The sequence below is a fragment of the Xenopus laevis genome, chromosome 2S (genome assembly GCF_017654675.1).
Source record: "Xenopus laevis strain J_2021 chromosome 2S, Xenopus_laevis_v10.1, whole genome shotgun sequence".
Lineage (NCBI taxonomy): Eukaryota > Metazoa > Chordata > Amphibia > Anura > Pipidae > Xenopus > Xenopus laevis.
Genome location: NC_054374.1, coordinates 151,916,789 through 151,940,632, shown reverse-complemented (window position 1 = coordinate 151,940,632; position 23,844 = coordinate 151,916,789). Strand labels below are relative to the sequence as shown.

Below are 23,844 nucleotides of genomic sequence, written 5' to 3'. Positions count from 1 at the left end.
CATAGGAAACAAACACAGTAGATAACAGATAAGTTCTGAAGAATTCCATTGTATACTACAGAGCTAATCTGTTATCTGCTGTGTATCCTGTGCCTTTTCTAAATTTTCCAGCATGAAAGACTGCCCCCATGGCTACACAGCAGCTTGTTTATATAAACTATAGTAGTACTTATCTGTTATCTACTGTGTATCATGTGCTTGAATGGCTGCCCCCATGGCTACACAGCAGCTTGTTTATATAAACTATAGTAGTACTTATCTGTTATCTACTGTGTATCCTGTGCTTGAATGGCTGCCCCCATGGCTACACAGCAGCTTGTTTATATAAACTATAGTAGTGTTTCTGAAACAAACTCACCAGTTTTACCAGTGCAGAGCAACACTACATTATATTTTCTTTACTTCAAAACACTTTTGTTTTTTGGTGTTACTGTTCATGACAATGGCATGGTCCCTGGGCTATTTTCTAAGAATGGCACACACTTTGCTGATTGACAGAAGGACGTTGGGTGGCAAAATCAATGAAAACAAATAAAGCTGCAAAAATATAAAGGGAATCTTACTGATTACTATTATTAGATACATTCATATTCCTAGAATTTGTGTCACTAGTGCTATTCCAATAAAATTGAAGTTGGCTCAAAAGCAATTGTTTATTTCAAAAGCTACCAAAAATGTATATACACAAGTGTACAGTATGGGGTGCTGTTCCTGAGGTTTGCAGTCACACTAAGAAAAATCAATCTTTGAGGCAACACCTGCCTGTTGCCAAGAAGACTGATGAAGATGTATGAGGAAGTCTCTCTCCCTAGACAATCTTGTGTATCTTACTTATGAAATTACCCAATGTCACAGTTGACTGCCATTCAACTGAGTTGGCCATTGGATACAAAACATTACTCGCTAAAACGTATGCATTTAGCATTTTTGTAAAATACAAACTGCTCATTTCTGCTGCATTCAGAAGTAATTCTTCATAATTACATATCAATATTATTTCTGAGCAAAAGATGCATATGCTGTATCGCATACTTGTAAAATTAACTTTAGAGCACAATAGTGTACAATGAAGGAGAAAAAACCACCATAAGGAGGAAGGAAATATTGTGATTCCTAACAGTAGTTAACAGTACTCTTTAAACGACAAATTACAAATAGTATAATCCTGAAGGCATAATTATTATTTTTTTGTATCTCATACAGATAACATGAGCAACATTTAGCCTGTAAATTTAGATATTTAAATTCTATATTATGTACAATGCATAATGTTTATAGCTTTCATGTGAATAGATTCTTAGTTGTATCTGATTCTAACAGAGATACTCCTCATTCTTTGGTTTCTCTATTATCCTTGTATAAATTACATGCAACTAAAGACTCGGCTAGATAATATTTGTGCGTTAAAATGCACTTTTCACAAAACCTATTTCATGGGTCTGTTTGTATGATTATTATGGTGAATACAAACTCACAGGCGGAAGAAATGCACACAGTTGGACGATTCTGTGAACTTTTTAAGCAACTTGCTTGAATAAGTTGTTTTGTTGGTTATAAAACAAAGAACAAAATGAATATACTTATATCTTAAGATAGATTGTGAATCACAAATATCTCAAGAAAGGTTGTTTTAGGATGACTGGCCAAGGGAATTAACAAGTATATGTAAATATTGTACAAAGATGTCATGGCATGGGTATGCGATCTCTGGACAGAAAGCTTCTTTTTAAATGGTAAATGTCCAGCTGTTGTTGCTCTATATCAAACATTCAACCAAAATGTATATGCAGAAGTTAAACATAAATCATTTGTCACTGTTCAAGCTCGATTTACTATTGTAAACCTGAGGTACACTAAACTGTGGTCACAGAAATGCTCTACCAGTTTTTTTATGGAATACAAATATTGGTTTTTCTTCTTTGTGGGCACACTATACTATTGGGGTGGCATCACACACATTCTTCTTGGTGGACCAAAATAGATCCCTACATGTTTTATTAGCTGAGTTAAAAAAAAACACATGCACTTTCAGGGAGGACTCATGTACATTTCATGTGATTATTCTGACACTGGTTTGGCTCACAAAGAGCAATCTGTCTGCCTTCTTCATGGTTTTTTTGGGTTATGTAAAACTGTTAAGAGTGAAGAATGGATACTTTATCTATGGTGTATAGGAATGCACCAGTGATGCATTTTTTAGATAAGAGGGGAGGCATACCAATTCAAGTTAGTTTGTTAAGGATGCTTCAGCTTGTTAGAAACACCTAAAATAAGCTAATACAAAGTGGCAGGTCTCCCTGTTAACATGATATAATCATTTACATCTAAGTTCGCTAAAGGAATTATATTCTTACTTGAATGCATGCTAGCTGCTTGTGTGCCCAAGGGCAAAATACTTTCCTGCTTGGCTGATCAGCATAGCCAGTCTAATCTAATGGTTAGAATACTATAGAAGAAATGTGGGGAAAGGGAAAGAGGTTATAAAGGAAAAAAAGAGAAGTTGAGGTAACTGAGAGAAATAGAGTATACCAGTGAAATGTGTTTTACACAGGAAAAAGACAGGAAAAAGACAGGAAAAAGAGAGGGTTGACAGAGTAAACGCATATAATGATAAAAGGAGAAGGTAGGGAAAGTTAAAAGGAAGATGTAAATAATAGATCATACACTAGGGGGGTTATTTTTCAAAATCCCAAATTTTCTCACCATTTTCTGAAAACTTCTCCAACCAAATCCGCACTTATGTTTTCCCACTATTTATCAATAAATTTTCATGATAATTTCTTGTGTGGGAAAAGCCTCAATAAAATCGTGAAAAAATCCAAAGCATATGTTTTTTTTCAGATGTCACAAAAAAACTGTGACTTTTTCGGATATGACAACCGAAACCTGAGTCTTTTTTTGGATTTGACGCCCAAAATGACTAAATCTTGGGATTATTGAACGAAACCCAGTGCAGATCAGCATATCTTCAAAATGTCAACGGGACATCTGCCATTGACTTCTACATGAACTCGGCAGGTCTGAGTTGGAGTACTTTTTAATTCAGACTTTTAACACCATCGGGGTTTAATAAATCTACAACAAAAAAAATTTCCCCTTTAAAAGTCAGACCAGAAAAAAATAGACTTTACTAAATAACCCCTTGTATGTTTTTTAAGTCTGGGCTAGTGCAATAAAAGGTTCTGCCACAGAAAGTAAATTTTTTGCAACAGAAAAAAACCCCACCTAAAAATCTGAATGCAAAAACAATGTAAATTCAGTCTCAATAGCAATAATATATTGGAAAATGCTCATTATTGTAATTAATTTAAAAAATGTATCTTTCGTTTGCAATTTATTATGTGTAAACTATGGAAAACCTTTTTTATTTAGATCCAACTGATCAGATCAATTGGACTAACGCTAAACAATATGTCTAAAAACAGCATGTAAAATTTCAAGTAATCACTGGTTTGTTCACTAATCGCCGAATGGGAGTTAATTGCAAAATGCTTGTTATTGTTGTTCATTTTGCAAATTTGTATTTCCTTTGCAGTATATTTTATGTAAACTATGGGAAACCTATTTTATGTAGATCCAACTGATAAGATTGATCAGACCAACAATATGTCTACAAAAATGAAACAGCATGTAAAATTGAAGTGATCACTGATTTGATCACTCATGTTCCAATGGTAGATAGTGAATATGTAGGTATTCATGTTAATTGATCATCTGTGGTGCTCTAGCGCCAGTGTTTGATAAGATAGAACGCCTCTACAAACTGATAAGTTACTATTCAACTTCATCCTATATGACATTTATGGAAAATATGATCCATGAATAGGAATGTTTTTCCTCTTCAATCATCATTTTATAGTATAAAGGTCTGTAATTTTGTTCATTACAGTTTTTAATATTGGAATAAATCGAAACATTGTCTTTTCTATCTTTAACATCCTACTGTAGAGGCTCCTAAACGTGCGATATTCTTCAATTACAATAGCACGCCAAAAGATAGACTACAAAGAGTGGTGGTAAATGGAACATTTTCTAATTGGACCAGTGTTGTTAGTGGAGTACCGCAGGGCTCTGTACTAGGTCCCTTGCTTTTCAACTTGTTTATTAATGACCTGGAGGTGGGCATTGAAAGTACTGTTTCTATTTTTGCAGATGATACTAAATTGTGCAGAACTATAGGTTCCATGCAGGATGCTGCCACTTTGCAAAGTGATCTGTCTAAACTGGAAAACTGGGCAGCAAACTGGAAAATGAGGTTCAATGTTGATAAATGCAAGGTTATGCACTTTGGCAAAAATAATATAAATGCAAGTTATACACTAAATGGCAATGTGTTGGGAGTTTCCTTAAATGAAAAGGATCTAGGGGTCTTTGTAGATAACACGTTGTCTAATTCTGGGCAGTGTCATTCTGTGGCTACTAAAGCAAATAAAGTTCTGTCTTGCATAAAAAAGGGCATTAACTCAAGGGATGAAAACATAATTATGCCTCTTTATAGGTCCCTGGTAAGGCCTCATCTGGAGTATGCAGTTCAGTTTTGGACTCCAGTCCTTAAGAGGGATATAAATGAGCTGGAGAGAGTGCAGAGACGTGCAACTAAATTGGTTAGAGGGACGGAAGACTTAAATTATGAGGGTAGACTGTCAAGGTTGGGGTTGTTTTCTCTGGAAAAAAGGCGCTTGCGAGGGGACATGATTACACTTTACAAGTACATTAGAGGACATTATAGACAAATGGCAGGGGACCTTTTTACCCATAAAGTGGATCACCGTACCAGAGGCCTCCCCTTTAGACTAGAAGAAAAGAACTTTCATTTGAAGCAACGTAGAGGGTTCTTCACAGTCAGGACAGTGAGTTGTGGAATGCACTGCCGGGTGATGTTGTGATGGCTGATTCAGTTAATGCCTTTAAGAATGGCTTGGATGATTTTTTGGACAGACATAATATTAAAGGCTATTGTGATACTAAACTCTATAGTTAATATAGGTATGGGTATATAGAATTTTAATTAAAAGTAGGGAGGGGTGTGTGTATGGATGCTGGGTTTTCATTTGGAGGGGTTGAACTTGATGGACTTTGTCTTTTTTCAACCCAATTTAACTATGTAACTATGTAACTATGTAACTATGTAAATAGCATGGGTTATATATAGAACATCACAGATTTAAGTCGAAGACTTTTTGGTTTAGGGCTGTCATATCTAATTCAACATTTGGGCAAATCCCCATACGGTGATTTATAATTATAATATTTTGAATTTAGATTTATTCTAACAGCTTACTATTATACTTATTATATCACCTTCACTGGTCCAAACAAGGGTGGTTAGCCCAACAGATGGAGAACTACTGATCTTAAGAATTACAGAAGAAAGTGTAGCATTAATTTAGTGAAAAGCTACATATTGCAGTTTGTTTGAACTTGGAATGCTTCATGATGCCTGTATAGCTAGGGGAAAGAACCTAAATTAAAAGCTATGTTATGTCTTAAGAATTGCACTACATTTTCAAGGAGTTGAAACTGTAATTTAAACAGATATCTTCAATGTAAAATCCAGTATCATAGAGAAAAGCACTGGAGCTGTTAGAAACAACGCCTTCTTCTCAATAGTAAGGGAATAACTGCTCCCTGTTGTCACGAATAGAAATTAATCTCCTTGGCAACAATAGAAAAATTAATGAGGAAAGGACATCCCTGTCAGGAGAGATTCTCTCTCCCTTGTAGCGCAGGAAAAAATCAACAAGCACTACGGACACCGCTCGTAAGAATTAAATGTTGACGTTTATTTCAATGTGTTGAAAACACACAACACATTGAAATAAACTTCAACATTTTATTCTTACGAGCAGTGTCCAGATTGCTTTCTGATTTTTTCCTGCACTACAAGGTCTTCCCCTAAGCTACGGGTCCGGGGCGATGCACCCGGACCACTCGTTCAACTCGGTGAGTGCGGCACCTCCCTTATTTGATCCGTGACTGTTAACATTTGGTTATCCAGAAGCGCAAGATCTGGGGTATATACACCCAGGTCACCGTAAAAACAGAGCGTATATAATACGTATACATGAATATATATATATATATATATATATATATATATATATATATATATATATATATATATATATATACTTCTTAAAGGGCATGTAAAGGCAAAAAAATAAAATCCCATTTTTACTTTCTTTAATGAAAAAGAAACCTATCTCCAATATACGTTAATTTAAAAATGTGTGCCGTTTATATAAGAAACCTGACTGTATGCACTGAAATTCTCCCTTCATTTACTGCTGTGGATAGGAATTGTCAGACGGTCCCTAACTGCTGAGCAGGGAAACAATCATACTTATGAACAGCAGGGGGAGCCCCCGCCTTACTTCCCAGCCATGCAGAACTCAAGCCGTTTTGTTTATGACGATCCCTAAGCAGCCCAGACCACACTGAGCATGTGCACAGTCTTAGTCTTGCAAAGATGTTTAACAAAGTTACAAGATGGTGACCCCCTGTAGCCAACTTTGAAAGCATAAATCATTTGTTTGATTAGGCTTGTGGTGCAGTAAGTTCATGTTTATATTTAGTATACAAAATACAGCATTTCTAGCCTTATTCTATTTTAGACTTTACATGCCCTTTAAGAAGAGAGCTCCTTCACCCAAAATTATTAAGTGAACATTTTCTTAATATAAATATATTTTCTTTATATAATTTGTAATCTATAATTGATACATTGGAGCTGAGCGATATCATATTACTTTGTATATGATTTTCTCTCCCTTGCCTCTATCGTCTGTAAGAAAAATTAAAGCCAGACCCAAATTCAGATAGGTTTGCCCTATACATTTTATATACAAAGATAATTTGCCTGTATACCACAAGCATAATATGCTCTTTCTTCAATGCATGTCTAGGAGAACTTTGATATCAATACATGCATGTATATATTTCATGGCTAGCCTTTATAAATATGTGCTGTGTCTTAACTTACCTCCCTGCTACTTGGTGTTGAACACCACTCATCAGCGGAGCATACATTTGCCTGTTGAAAGTTTCATTTTGTTATATAAGCTGCAGCAGATATAGATGTATTTCTGGTCTACAAATGTAAAAGCTCCAGTATTTCCTTAGTTTACGTCTCCCTTTGTTTAAGTACAGTAACATTAATCAAACCAAAATAAAGAAAAGAAACATAACTGAATGCTGGTTACACAAACTACATTAACTTCTAAGAATAACAATTAACCAACTCCAAACTTTACATAAAACATATGATTTACCTTCATAAGTGTACAATTCAGCTGTGAGGTTTCAGGAACATGTCAAAAAATAGAAAACATGATTGGATATGTCTTTAAATAGTAAGCTTTATTAAGAGGCAAACCAAAATATACAAAATATGAGAACTTTAATAGAGGCATCGAAACGCTGTCTCCCCCCCCTCCCCCCCGTACTTCAGGCGTAGACAACAGTTTACAATATTGTAAGTCATACACAAATCATACACAAATTTAGAAAGATTACTTTTTACAGAGCTAAACTTTTGCAAATAAATTGACTTATAAATCCACATGTACAGAATCCATATACTTTATAAGCAGGTTACTAAAAGGCTAAAAAAAATGGCCTGCGGTACATACATATTAAAGCTCAAGACACATCACAGCCAGTTCCTGCACTGACATACATAGCTTGAAATACAGTTCTGCAGGCTGTGAGGATATCATTTTGGATAAAGAAAGATGGCTACACTGCATATTTAAAGAAATGAAGAAACACATGGCAATTAGCATGTAATAAATATCTGTAAGTGTTGAACATATCTGGGTAGGTTGTACAAGTCATCTTCGAAATCGAGTAGATTTATCACCGAAATCAAATATTTGAAAATGCACATTTGTAAATACCTGTTATTGTTATGCATTTTCCTGTTCAGCAGTTTTGCGGCATTAGCATCGTATCAATGTACGGCTGCCAGAGTCTACTGTAGCCTCTTGAAATATGACAAGGTTTTGAGTGCTTGTATTAAAGAATTTCACAGTTGATTAAAGGAAACCCTTCAAATGAGACTGAACTAACAGTACGCATTGCAGAAATACTTTAAGCTGAGCAAGCAAGCCATACACCATTTGCATTTATCTGACTTGTTTTTTATGCACATGAACAATTAGCAGATTTTTCAAATGTATAACGCTATACAGTACATGCATTGAAGCCTTAATGCTCACTCATAAAAGACAGGATGGGAATTTCAGCTTTATAGAATAGATATTCTTGCCATCTGGGCTACGTAATAAATTATGCTCTCAAGGCATGTTCTCAGGTTTTTAGGCTTGGGGGGATGGGGTGATTATCAATTCAGGATAGTAACCCACATAGCATATTGAAAAAGTTTATTAATATGACTACATTGCTGATTTATACTTGAGCCATAGGAATGGTCGCTCGATCTTGAAAATCCTTTCTTTCTTGATCAATTTCTTAAAATAGGATTCTTCATGAGAGGCTGCAAAGAGGAGGACTGTACTGAAGCATAATTTCCCATAATGGAATCTTTTAGGAAAATAATGCAGCTTACATACTGTAGATTCTACACTGCCATATTATTGTTTTTTTTTATATATATTTATACACCATGCAATGAAAAATGCAAGCATTTCATGTTTTCATAAACCTTCATAAACCTTAAATAGGAAATGGACACATCTAGGGGCATATTTATCAAGTGTCGAATTGAAAAATCACATTTTTAAGTTCGAATTTCAAACTAATTTAATGTACTTGGACTAGGGAATAGTCCAAATTCAATTCGAATTTGAAAAAAATTTAAAAATTAGAATAAAGATATTTATCATGTCTCTTTAAAAATTCGACTTCGACTATTCGCTATCTGAAACCTGCCGAATTGTTGATTTAACCTATGGGGGACCTCCTAGAATCTGGAGTCATTTGGTGGACTTTGAAAAATCCAAGTTTTTTTAAAAAAAAATACTTCAAATCAAATTAGATCGAATACATTCCGAATTTGTTTCGAACTATTGAATACAGCCTATTCACTCGAAGTAAAAAAATTTATTTATTTTTTTTGATAAATTTTGGTTGGTCTTTTTTAATTTGAATTTCAAGTTGATGGGAGTTTAGAAAAACTCCCATTACCTCAAAATTTGACCCTTGATAAATCGGCCCCCTAAAGTTAATTGTTTATAAGGAAATTTTTTAATAGCTACAGCCATAAAATACAGGGAAAAATTCCTCTATTTTCATATCATCACAGTACATTTCGAATTTCTTTGTTAATGAAAGTCAAGTGTAACAAGGCCGGTGAAAAGTTCAGGGCAGTGAAGTGTAAAATTCCTACGTCCAGATAGGTAAAGGTCATCCTCTATCAGACTAATTTGACAGTAAAATTTAAAGGGCATGTTTGACTTTTGAGAATAAAAAATATCCTTAATATTACTGTTTGTTAAAGTGGGTGATTTAGTTCCATTAAAGGAAAAAAAGGTTTATCTTGAGTTTCCTGTATTGAAAGATAAAATTCTAGCACTGTTCTGTAGCTAATAATTTCTATTACATATTGCATTGTGGTGGCATGATGAAGACAAATTATAAAGAAAACTACTGTAATTTTACACAGTGCTGAATCTGAAGATAAACAAAAGTGTTTATGTCCTGAACAAATTAAAAACATAGCTGTGAATACATTAAATGAACTGCAAGAGTGGCTTAGCTAATATGAAATATCTTAAACCAACAATGCTGATTTTGTAAAAAAAATTCTCACAAACAGCCCTTCTCCCCGGGGTACCTACATTATATAAAAATGTTCTAAATACATTTTCAATTATTCTAAGCTGTATTTTATAGAACACAATTTGACATTCCTTATAATGTTGTGTTGTGTTTGCCCAGACAAAAATCTACCTCCCAATAACGAAAAGTTATTTACTTTTCTTAATTTATGTAAGTTGACCTTTTTTGTCTGCCAGGGAGATATTTCATTTCGTCAAGTGTTTTTGAAAAGCAAAATGAAAGAAAATTTATTTTTCTTAAAAAGTGACTTACCAATATTGTGGTGACAACAACAGTCCTGTTCTCAATACCTGAAGAATCATTTTTGAAGGCTGGTTCATGTTGAATTAAGACCAATTTATCCATATCATTCCAGTAACCAATCTGAAAACAATTGAAGATAAACCCTAAATGATTTAAAGATCTACTTATTTTTACTATTAGTATAATTTTATGGGCTAACATATTAACCCGTATTTCAGCACTATATAGTTGACTGAAAGAGAATACAAACAGTATGACCTTCAAAACCAGTACAAACACTTGGACAGGCATTAACAATAAGTGGGTGGAGGACACGTGATATATATTGGGTTCAGCAATGCATATGTAAAGATTACTTCTGAGCTTCTAAGGGTAAGGTCACACTGAGCTTTTCGGGGAGATTTAGTCGCCTGGCAACTAATTGCCTCATCTTTGTGGTGACCAATCTCCTCAAACGCCTTCCCTCACTCTGCGCTGGCTAAAATGAAAAATTGCAGACGCTAATCACACGCAGCGATTCGTTTTCCGAAGTTGCCTCACGAGGTAGCCGCAAAGACGAGGCGATTAGTCGTCAGGCGATTAAATCTCCCCGAAACGCTCAGTGTGACCTTACCCTAAAGTTACAAAAATCTTTATTATAGCATGATTTTAAAACATGCAAACCACACAGTCTATAACCTTATACATTTAATACCTGAATGGCTCTTCATAGGCAGTATGAAACTTTAAATACACACAATATTTAAAAGCACAATTCCCTCCCAACAATTAACAATAAAATATTATAAAAAATAATATTAAACAATATACATAAAAATATACAAATAATTCTTTTAACTCCTTCTTAACTGGTAATTAATAATGGAGTACAAGTAACAATTGAGTACAAGTAATAATTAAGTACTAAAATATTCTAACTCTTTTTAAATTGCTCCATGGTTAGGTGCAAAAAGTATTTATTATTACACTATATGTCCTAATAAAGCTAAATATAATAACCCCCCAGTATTAATTAAAAAAACATACGTGTAATTATGGATAATACGTGTAAATATGTGTCTTCCCCTTAATAAATAACCCCCTGAGTGAAAGAAAAAATGTTTTCAGCCTTACTATCACTCTGATTTACTTCTGTGTATTAATTCTTTGTTTATGACGGTCAAATATTACACTACAATGCCCACTTATCAACATTCTGATTTTAGAAGAAACCACAAACGCTCATTTTCTCTAAAACCACGAATGCAAAGTTATTTATTAAAACAGCCCAATGTAAAAAGTACATAGAAAAATGGGAAAAGCATCTCAATTCAAGCCGTAAAACTTAACGTTTCAAAATGTGGCTCACCCGATGTGAAAAATTGACCTGGGTGTATAAACCACAGGTTATTCACGTCTGGGATTGACCTACACACATCAACAGTGAATATGTCAAACAATAGATTACTACACTCACAGATATCCTCCGGTGATTTGGGTGCAGCACCCTGAACCCGTAGTTTGTGGTGAGATACAAATGACAGCATAATGAGCACTCACTCCTGAAGCCAACCGGTCTGGTAAAACTTTATTTTATTCCATATTGCTAGCAATATGGAATAAAATCAAGTTTTACCCGACTGGTTGGCTTCAGGAGTGAGTGCTCATTTTATTGTCCAAATTAAAAAACACAAACAAATATTGCAAATGTTTAACTAAGCCAAATACTAATACGAAAACCTTGAAATCCTCCAATTTTTCATGCAAATATAAACAAAAAACCCTCAAAAAATCCTCTAAAAGCTTGAAATAAAGATTTTACAACTGGAAAATCCCACTGACGTTTACATGACCTTGACAGTTTTTTTGTGGTCTTTTTCATTCTTTTTTTCATTAAATAAATTACAACATTTTGGTGATTTTGAGTAATTAGTATTATCCATGATAGAAAAAATTATTCAGGGAAAAGTTATACAATACAATACAGACATTAGTAAATCAGCCCCTATAGAGGTGTAATAACAAGTATTTTCCCTATAAGCACAATCCAAACAAGCAATTATTGGAAGTGTATCTTCTGTTGTTGTAGCCATAACAACCTAAACAGTTTTACATGCTCTTGTTTCTGAGTTTAACTTTCCGTTGCTAAGTTCCAACAGTCAATGTATTGAAATGATTTTGTTACACATAAATACAATACAAAACCAACTCAGCTACTATCTCTGAAATACAAAACAAATATTTTGCAGGGACTTCCCTACAAAGACTCAGAACAAAAAGAAAGAGCAAACAAAATGTAAATGATAATAACACTATCTAGCATTCTCTAAGGCTGATTGCCTGAATGGGCTTTCATTTTTGCTGCTGAGAAAGTGGAGGTGATACTGGCTGACATTATTTCTACTGCTCCTGGGTGCATATGCCCTTTATTAATATAACAGCAGTATTAGTAATAACAGATTTGACAACATAGACCCCTATAGCAGGTTTTTACATTATTGGTGAGTGTTGAAGGATAACAGTAGTAGTCCAAGTTTCTTTCATCATTCCTGTTCAGGACTTTAACACATTACTATTTACAGAGTGCCACAAATACACATTTCTGTGCCATTATTTTTTCTCTTATACAGTACCACTAGTTAGGCCTAACAATGTATAGGAATTCTAACACCTCTGGTTTTCCAGATAATCTGCAAAATTATACCTTAAATTTACTAGAAAACATTAAACAATTTCCACCAATGCAAATAATTGCTTTCATGGATCCTGAGTTCCCATAAAGGGCCAGAGTTAATTCAGTAAAAACAAATTTATCATGTGAAAACTCATGGACAAGATTCAATTTGAGATGCAATTCAGAACAACTCCATGTTTATTATGTGAAAACTCAATTGAAGTCTATGGGGAAAAAACTTGAACTGAATTAGGAGAAAAGTTTTTTCCTCGAATTGACTAGTCCATGAGTTTTAACATCATAAAGCATGAAATAACTTTTTCACACTGAATTGAATCTGGCCCCAAGTGTTTGATTATTAAAAGGATATGGCTATCAATTTCTAGAGAATAAATAATACATTATTTATCTTATCTATGCATTCAAAATTAACAACAAACTGCATATTGATTCACAATCTGCTGTGCCTACCCCCATGAACCCCCATACAAGCATCTTCCTGGCAGACCCCATCACAAGTTGGACCCCATGCCATCACACCTCTGTCCCCCCACACAGATGTTTATATTTTTGGTGATAGGCATCTCATATAATATATTTAATTAAAAAACGTTCTTGCTTTTCTAAAAGCAGAGGCATATTGAATACGCAGAGGCTCAGAGACTTATTTATTAAAAGTCGGACTTTAGTGGTTTTAGAGGTTTTTTAAACCGTGACTAAACTCACATTCTAAAACCACGATTGTCACTGAATTTATGAAAAGATCCGAATATAAAAAATATGAATGGAAAAAATCAGTGAACAATGCTGTAAAAAATACGAATACCTCAAAAACCTCCAAAAATTCAAGATTTTCGTATAATTCCTAGCAAAAAAATTCAAAAACCTCTAACAGTCTGGATTGATTTAAAGCGGTCCAATAGGATCAGCTCCATATCCCTCTAACTTCACTCCAAAGACTGTGAGGAAAATCTACTTACATTCTAACTACCAGGGAGTTAATTTTTTCTTTTTTCTTCCAGCTTTAAACTATTTGTAACTGCTTGTCTTTCTTTTTTGACCCTCTCCTACTGATTTTGCAAAAGGCTGCCTTGTTCTTACAGTAATTAAGTCAGAGAGCATTTGGAATTACAAAAATGTAAATATTTCAAAGACCACAAAAAAATCTTAACACTAATTGCAAAGTGTCTTAGACTGCTGCTATCTACATCTTACTAAAAGCCAAATGGGTTTCCATTAGAAACTCTATAATAAAACTTGTGTCACACGTGGTATATATCTACCAGTATATTTCAACTGGTGAAGAATGGCCTGAACCCCTCTCTGCCACCCTACTTTCAGTTAAAGTGCTGGTACTAGTTGTCAGCCGTAACATTTCTAAGTAAAGAACCAGCACCAGACCTGAGGTTTGTTTCCTATTCAAAAAAGGGAGGGCAGTATTGGTTTCGGCACAGCTACAAGAGAAAATTTCTGCCCCAAAATTAGAAATCTAATGCATGCTAGTAGAATTTCCCTCTTAACATTTTATTAGGGTGATCTATAATTAGAGCTTGTATCACAAAGCACTGAAGTAGGAAATATGCAAGAAGTTATCATGCATCTTCAATATTTTGCATGTCGTCTGTTAATAAAACTGTTTTCATGTTTTAAGTAACCATTAATCCTGGTGCATTTTGAACATACCGTTACTTCTTCCTCAATACTTCTTCTTTTACACTTCTCTCTATACAAAATTCATTGATGAATATTGATGGATCAGAACCAGTGAAATTCAGAGTATAAAAAACGAATTTTAATGGCAAAATAATTTCAAAATAATTGATTTTCAGTAGAATTGTATTTCTTTACCAAATTCTGTATTTTTAGTTATTCTATGATCTTTGCTACATTTTTTGGAAGATTTATAAACAGTAAACTCCTAGGGATGGAGCAACCCCCTAGATATTAGTCACAGGAGGCTCATCATGTCCCTCTATGCCACTGAATTCAAATAGATCATTATCACCATATGTCATCACAGGTGACATGAAATTGGTGTCCTGATGCGATGCACTGTATGATGTCAAAACAAAGCTTGCGGTACCTTTACTTTAGCAGTAACTAAGAAAGGGCCAGATTAAATTGTATGAGAAAAACCTCTCTCATAATTAAGTTCTAGATGTCCCCATAGAATTCTACTGAGTTTTTATGAGATACTTTTTTTTTTCTCAGAGAATTGAATCTTTCCTAAAAATTAGGTTACTAAACCGTTGCAAGTTTTACTACATTACATAGATAGGTTGCATACATCATACGTCAATATGAATTTTAGTAAAGGTGTGCATTCATGCTTTATTTATTTAATCCTAAACTGTCAGCACCCCCATCCAAAATGGCACCTCAATAATATCATGAGAGGGTACCATAAACAGTCTAGTCAGTTGTTCAATAAAATAACAAAAACCTGCTTATACAGAACTTATTGAGTTCAAGGTCCCCAGTGTATCAGTAGCATTAATGCAAGATTTACATGATGAAACAATGTGCCACCTTGAACCCCTATTAATAAATCTGAATCAGCAAAGCTATTATTTGATGTTACAGCACACTACATGAGTCTCTTAGGGATGTTACTTATCTAATTCACAAACAGGATGTGAGTGTTGTAAATGAGAAGAACTGTCAACATTCATAAGAACACCTGCCCAACGTCAAGGCTGCATAGGAAATACCATATTGCCCAAGGGCCTTCAACGTGCCAAGCTGTTTGAGAGGCTGGATGGTGGAAAGGACATGTTCATTAATGTCAGAGCAGAGAGCTGGGATACAGCTGTGCCACTTACATTTATTTAGATTTTGGCTTGATTTTGTATTATGGATACAGCAATTCAGTGTTATTGATTGCAGTATTGCTATAGCTCTGCCACAGAGCAGTTTGTTCCAGTCTCTAGCAATTCTGCCATTCCCATCTCTCTTTATAGATGGTAATAGTCATTCTCATCTGCCACCTGCCTGATATTGTCCCTTCCAATCACTTACAGACACAGCTATGAGCAGATATAATAAATAAATATATATATATATATATATATATATATATATATATATATATATATATATATATATATACACAAAAGGCAAAACTGGGGCAGCGTCAATCACCCTAGCATTTCTATTTAGCAATTTAACATAGCAAAAAAAAAAAAAAAATATTATAACAAATGTTAAAGATGCATTAACCATTTTGCAGTATCCATTTAAGTCTCCTGCATTATGAATGCAATCACTACATGGCTTCCAGACACCTTGCTTCTTTGCAGATTTTTTTTTTGTTATTACAGCCCTTATTAGGCACCCCAGCAGAACTTTTTCATGTTTATGTTCCTCCCCAACTTTTTTTTACATTTAAATGTGGCTCACAGATAAAAAAATTTTGTGGACCCCTGCTCTATACAAAGATGGAGCAGACAATGGAGTACTGTTTTCTGCCTCCTTTGTTTTCCCGTTCTGTTTTTTCCAACTTCTGTGCTGCCCTGATGTCCCGTCCTTCCATTCCTTTACTTGTCTTTTATTATTGATCTCATGATCTCTCTCCCCTTAAAAGGAACTCCAACAGACATGCAAATAGCAAGGGGATGGCAATATTGGTAACTTAAAGTCCTTCCCCGACACCTGATATTGAATTAACCACCATGATGGATAGTGGGAACGCTATTTAAGCTACTGAACTGCCAAAAGAGCACTTTCTAGGGGAATGGGAACCCTAGTGCCCATTATTAACAACCCCACTGATAGTGGACGATAGCAAACATATTGCACAACTGCAAACATAACACAAATCCATGAAAAGAATGCATCAAAAAGCTGACTGCAATTGGTTGCACTTTATAATTTCAATAAGATATTGGAAGGAATAAAAAGACATAGGAGAACACAGTGGTAGATTAATAGCAGACCTGGACATCTTTGCAGTGTTGGACCTACAGTGATTTTAAAAATGTCTTGTTGATTTATTTGCTATATACTGATTTATAGTGCAAATATGGATCAAATTAAAATAGATTCCATGTGATACGGATAAAGCAGATTAGATCCACATCCAGTGCTTGTTTACAGCTGAGCAAACACATAAACATACATTTCTTGGACAACATTAATATTCAGTTGTCAAAAAAAAAAAAAATTGTAGCATGTTGTAACATTTTATATCATGATTTGAGAAAATTGCAGATCTTTACATTTTATGCATTTTAGTTTTTTAAACTCAAATTTTCAAGGTCTATCAAATTCCCCCAAAATCTTAAGAATCTGAATTTAAAAATGGCCAGTTAAAATGTTTTAAATTAATTAATTGTTCCAATCGATTAATGCAATTTTTGTATAAAAGAACAGTAGAGATACACTATAAGCCATAGTATTAGCAATTAGTAAACCTGCCAATAAATACCCATTTACTCTATAGTTTAAACTTTGCTTGTTGCCATTTGCTCTTGCCAGCTATTGTGGCCTTTTTGATTACATCCAACAGTACCTATTGTATCCATTACTCAACAAGTAGCAGGCTCTATTCTGTGGTACATCCACTGGGGTGGATTTGCAAATTACTCACTTGACCAAAATAGCTATAAGAAAAGGTGTTGACTTTGGCAAGAATTGTGCATAAATTCTAGTTGAAAGTTATACCTCAAACTCTTATTCTAGGCCCCGTCTCTGTGCTCCTTATTTGCACCTTTGTCAACTTTTGAACACTGGTTGTAGCCAGATAATCTTCTACAGACTGGACCATTGTATCAAACAGTTCTTGAACAATGGTTTTATATTCTTATGTCCCAGGTAGCTTTTATTTGCCACAAAATGTGTTGGTTTATTTGAGACTGATACAAAGGCTATTGAATTTTAACAATAAATAAATAAACAATAAATAAATAATAATAATAAATAATAATAAACATTTAGAGCATGCAGGTACAATAAAACTACCTTTCTAAGGCCGTTACTTTTCAACTCTAAAACATCCATAGTATAGTTCACTCTGCGTCCATAGTGGTCAAACTGTATATTTCCGGTTAAACCCTGAATGCGAACCTAAAAAAAATTATACAAATAATTTATAATATTATCACAGAACACGTGTGCTGAACACATCAGAATAGGGTTTTGAGGTACCCATATTTACATTTAAACAGACATGCAATGAATATAGTTCAATGAATAGGGCTTGGGTTGAACATACTTATTGAGCTAAACAAAGTAAAGAGGGACTTTCAAAGCTATTCCATGTCTGGTCCTTGCAAGGTAAATAAGTAGATTCCCAGTACATAAATAATAATGATGGGCTCTTGTTAACAAAACAGTCACAAATAAAGGGTAATAAGGGGTAGTATACAGATAATCTAATATTCTACCTCACAAGGACCAAAGATGAAGAAGCTTCAGTTTCCCTAAATGCCTTGTTTAGCTCTAGAAATAACAAACGCCATAGAGAAGTATAAAATAGATGTCATTGAACCAGGCAAAATCTCACTGTTTGTTAATGGAGGGTCAAAAATAACTACTTTTGGGTACAATGGTGCAAATTTAATATAGGGTGAAAGTGTAAATTTGTAATGAGTAGTTTCAATAAAAATAAGATTCCCCTCAATATTGCCAATTTAATAAAAGGAGAATACAACAAGTTTTGGATAATTAGTTTTGCAGTGCATTGGTGTGAATTCACCTCTCTTCTCCAGGTGAACTTTCTCCAGTGAGAATTCTCCATTCACTAAGCGCACCAGAGCATATTTTTGCCAAGAGAAATTTCTCCATGTTCAGGCTGGCGAAATACCATTATAAAGATAGAGCAGCCAGTTTTAAATCTCATTATCAACATTTCCCATTCCATGCTAATTTCGTCCATGGTGAAAATTCTCTACAGAATATTTTCTAGAGAATTTTGACCACTATTATTGTATGGGGAAAATATACCGGTGAATTTTCACCGAGAATTTACGCCAGGAGAAAAGCCACCACATTTCTCTTAAAAAAGTGAATCACAATTTTTAGTAAATATGAGATGTTATGAAAATACACTTGATGAAATTAGATGAACTGCGGGGAAGTTAGATGAAGAGAAAATTCATACTTTAGTATATGTGCCCCAATGAAAGGTGGAAACTACATCAACATTTTCATTTCAGTGGTTTTAGAGACTTTTGAAACCATGACTAAACTTACATTCTCTAAAACAATGAATGTCATGGAATTTATTGAAAGATAAAAATACAAAAATTCTGAATGAAAAAAAGCACTGAACAATGTGCTAAAAAATAAATATTCCTCTAAAAGTCCAAATTGATTAAAATTGGTCCAATAAGATCAGCACTGCTCTCACTGACTGCAGGACCTCAACAACTTTTACTTTGGTAATTTTTGCATTAGAAGTTTTTATGGGTTTTACACTTTTTTTAGAGCTTTTAGGAAATATACGAAAACTACAAATTTTTCGAAGTTAGTAGAAAAAATAAAAATTTTATTGTTAGTAAATGGGCCCCTTAGTATTAAAATTTGAGATTGTGTTTTTTCTGTGATTTGATAAAAATGTCTTGAAGTTTTACTAACTTGAATTTTAGATTTATCAATATAAAAAACTCAAAATTTCTAATGACAAAATGGGGCATCTAAAACTTATACAATTACTCACATGCGACTGGTCTGCATCTACCCTCGTGGTGGCCCTCCGTCAGCCGGACTCCACTCCTGGCAAACTGGTAACATCCAAAACAAGTAAGTAGACAGGAGCCGTAATAACCACGGGTAGTATTAAGATAAAAAAATATCTTTATTTCCAAGCATCTTTAAAAACACAAACAGACATTCTCCTGGAACTATTCAACTAAACCATGACGTGTCTAGTCACCTGACGCGTTTCGTGCCTCTCTTTGGCACTTCATCAGTCATCTGATGAAGTGCCAAAGAGAGGCACGAAACGCGTCAGGTGACTAGACACGTCATGGTTTAGTTGAATAGTTCCAGGAGAATGCCTGTTTGTGTTTTTAAAGATGCTTGGAAATAAAGACATTTTTTTATCTTAATACTACCCGTGGTTATTACGGCTCCTGTCTACTTACTTGTTTTGCATCTAAAACTTAGCAAGTTTTATATAAGTCAGTGGGTGGTGCATTTTCAAATATCTTGTTATACTATATATATTAAATCCTCACCTGTTTCAGTGTTCTCTCCATGTCAATCCCCTGACCCCAGGGAGCAGCAGGGTTAGCGAGACAGTCCCCTGCATTTCCTCTTCTTGAGAGGTCATTTTTTTGTCTTCGTAAAGTACGGAAAGCTTCAGCCATCACAAGCACTCCATCATATGTCAGTGCTGAGGTATACTTCAAGAGTAAATAAGAAAAACAAAGAATGTGAAATGGTAGGTTGTCACAATTGCATTCCTTTAACACAGTACAGGGATCTTACATTTGATGAAGATCATTCGAAAAGGTTTTATTTAGACTCCCAACTTTTAGGCGGTTATTTACTTTAAGTAGAAATTTTATTTTATTAAAACAAATTCAACCAAACTCCGATCTACAATTTTATTTATAAATAAAATAACTTAAAACATTTTGTACGGGAAAAGACTATATTTGTGAAGAAATTCAAATCATATGAAGTTTTTGGATAATCACGCAAAAACCACAAATTATTCGGATTATGAAACCCGGTGCAGAAAATGATAGCTTCCAATTGTAAAATTGACATCTGCCATTGACTTCTACATGACCTCGACAGGTTTGAGATGGAGTATTTTTGGATTCAGACATTTAGCAGCCTCGGGGTATAATGAATCTCAAAAAAATTTAGTTGATTTTTTTCATGAAATGTTGGTGTTTTACCCTTTACCAGATGTATATCCAAACAAAAAGCTTACAAACATCATAGAACTCCTGGGAGTGTCTTTGATTAATATACCGGCTTTGGTTGAGTTTGGGGTGTGACAGGGACCCAAGACGGCATGGAAACCCTTATTGGGACCTAGGCGCAAAATAAAAAAAACTGAAATACTAGTGGAATGCTGACATCTCTGTATCTGAGAAAATATATTATGCACCATTTTTATTTTGAAACCAAAAATTTATGTAACATACATAGTAACATAGTGACATAAAAACGATTTCAGCGTCAGGATGCCGGAGCGATGACATCACACAAGCCGGCACCTAACTCAAAATAAAAGGACTTCCAGGACGCCGGTTCAATGAACAATTATAGGTCCTAATTCCTGAGTGTACCTGGGTGCGTTATATTAATACTATTTTGATTCCTGGACTTTGACCTCTGCTTTGACTCTGATTTTGACCCTTTGCTGCCTGCCATGTGAACCTTTGCCTGTATCCTGACCAAGTCTCCTGTTCAACCCTTTTGCAACTGCGATCTGGACTTTTGGCCCTATGCTTCCTCCTTGTTCTGGACTTCTCCCGCTGGGAGCCATTAGGCCCCCTGACAGTTTCTGATTGTAAGTAGTTGCTAAGGGACCTCCAACCAAGTTGCAATGAACATTATTGCTCATTTAAAGGGTCTGTTCATCTGCAAATCTATTTTAAGGGACAATGTATGATTGCCCTAGCTTTCGTTCTCCTGCAGTCATAAAGAAACCCTGAATGAGTTTACTAATCATACAGGGTTTTGTGCCAAAAAAAGCTTGCTAATCTTGGTAAGTTTGCATAAGTTATTATTATGATTTCCAACAGTTTTTCAGCATGAAACTCCACATGAAGGGCAATCATAAATGGGCCTCTTAGAGTTATAGAGAGCAGGATTCTAATACAATGTGCATCTGGTCTTTTGTTCTACTTTGTATTTTTCTGTGATTTACATTTTTCTGGAGAAAGGGCAGGGGAGGCTAATAAGGGAGATAAGTTTGTGACAGTCAAGAGAGGACATAGGGGACAGAAAGGCAGGGGGATGGTCCACAGCTTGGCCAAAGCAACAGATTCATGAGTTTGGCTGAAGATGCTGGGGAGGACAGCTCTGAACTGGCATGTATGGAGCAGGCTGTTTCTCGGGGAACCCTGGGAGGCAGTGTCTCTAATATGGGTGGTGGGGGGAGTGTAAAGAAGGATAGGCAGGTTTTAGTTATGGGGATTCAATTATTAGAAAGGAGGATAGGGTAATCTGCTGTAAGTAGGGTTCGGCATGTGGGAGAACGAGTGGACAGGTTATTGGGAGGGGCTGGGGAAGAGCTGGCAGTCTTGGTACACATAGGTACCAATGACAAAATTAGAGGAGGTGATGAAGTCCTCAAAAATGATTTAAAAAAATTAGGTGTATAGTTGAGGGAGAGGACTTCCAAGGTCATTTTCTCAGCAATATTACCTGTGCCACGAGCAATGTTAAAGGGGTTGTTCACCTTTTGAGTTAACCTTTAGTATGATGTAGAGAGTCATATTCTGAGACAATTTGCAATTGATTTTCATTTTTAATTATTTAAGATTTTTAAGTTATTGTGCTTTTTATTCAGCAGCTCTTCAATTTGCATTATAAACAATCTTGTAGCTAGGGTCCAAATTACTCTAGCAACCATGCATTGATTTGAATAAGAGACAGGAATAAGGAGAGGACCTTACCTTACTAGAAAGATGAGAAATGAAAATTAGCAATAACAATAAATTTGTAGCCTTACAGAGCATTTGCTTTTTAGATGGGGTCAGCATGCCCCTTTGGATTGCTGGAAAGTGTTAGAATATAAACGTACATGATTATACAACTATAAAAAATAAATTATGAAAACCAATTGAAAAATTGCTTAGAATTGGCATTTCTATTACATACTAAAAGTTTACTTAAAGGTGAACTACCCCTTTAAGGAGACAGCGGGAGCTTAGGGAGATTAATGCGTGGCTGAGAGATTGTTGTATGGGCGAGGGTTTGTGGTTTTCAGAGAACTGGGCTCAATCGGTTACAGGCTCTTTGCCAGGGATGGGCTGCACCTCAATGATGATGGTGCAGCTGCTGTGGGAGAGAAGATGGCTTGAGGGTAGGAGGAGATTTAAAACTAGGCATGGGGGGGTGCAGAGAGGGATTCATTGGAAGACAGGTTAGATGAGGTAGTGGGCAAACAAAGGGATAATGGGAGATTTGGTTGGGGGTACTGTTAAGGATAGGGAGGACCACGTCATATGTTAATTATGGTACCAGTATTAAATGTATGTTTACAAATGCGAGGACTCTGGTAAAATTGGAGAGCTGGAGGTGCTGGAGGGAAAATATGATGTAATTGGTGTGGCCGAAACATGGCTGAATGAGGCGTATGACTGGGCAGTAAATATCAGTGGCTATACTTTGTTTCGGAGGGACAGAGGCAATAGAAAAGGAGGAGGGGTATGTCTGTTTGTTAGGCAGGTTTTAAAAGCTTATATAAAGGAGGAGGTTATGTTAGAAAATGAGGGGGTTGAAGACTCATGGGTGGAGCTGCTAGTTTGGGGGAAAGTAATGATAATGTGGGATTTTAATTATATAATCAGTTAATGGGAACAAGTTGGAACATGTTGCATGACAATTTTATTGCTGTTGAGGAGCCTACCAGAAAAAATAACAAATGTAATTGAAACCCTAGTAACCATAATGTTATATCATTTGAAGTTTGGTGCAAAAAACAAATATACACTGGGGCAACAAAAACCCCGAATTTCAGAAAAGCTCATTTTAGTGCCTTGAGGGCTGCCCTTCAGAGCATAGATTGGGGCAGTATGTTTTCAACTAAAAACACAGAACAGTGGTTGTCATTTAAAATGATATTTTATAGTGTTACTGTTCTCAATTTATTCCCTTAAGAAGTAAATGTAGAAGCTATTTACATAGCTTAATATAGAAGTATAGAAGTTAGTAGGAAAGAAGAGAAAGGTATTTATAAACTATAAGTCTGTGGGGACAGAAGCTGCATTTAATGAATATAATGATATATAATGATATTTTAAAGTGTTACTGTTCTCAATTTATTCCCTTAAGAAGTAAATGTAGAAGCACCAAGAATTACCCTATTTACATAGCTTAATATAGAAGTATAGAAGTTAGTAGGAAAGAAGAGAAAGGTATTTAATAACTATAAGGGGCACATTTACTAAGGATCGAAGTGAATTTGAAGTGAATATTCAAATTCAAAAACTTCAAATTTCGAAGTAATTTTTGGGTAC

The 23,844-nt window shown here is 35.0% G+C and overlaps 1 protein-coding gene across 8 annotated transcripts in view; it reads right to left on the bottom strand.

Annotated features, from left to right (window-relative positions):
* Positions 1 to 23,844, bottom strand: part of LOC108709985 (glutamate receptor 4) — a 187,413-nt gene that overhangs the window by 40,711 nt on the left and 122,858 nt on the right. For 7 of the 8 annotated variants that reach the window (XM_041584557.1, XM_041584558.1, XM_041584562.1 and 4 more), the window contains exons 7-9: positions 19,876 to 20,043; positions 17,657 to 17,761; positions 10,054 to 10,164 (exon numbers count right to left, since the gene is read on the bottom strand). In XM_041584557.1, the coding sequence (XP_041440491.1) occupies positions 10,054 to 10,164; positions 17,657 to 17,761; positions 19,876 to 20,043 (384 nt within the window). Of the gene's footprint in view, positions 1 to 7,340; positions 8,498 to 10,053; positions 10,165 to 17,656; positions 17,762 to 19,875; positions 20,044 to 23,844 lie in introns of those variants that run through there. The other variant, XM_041584564.1, reaches the window with a different exon arrangement.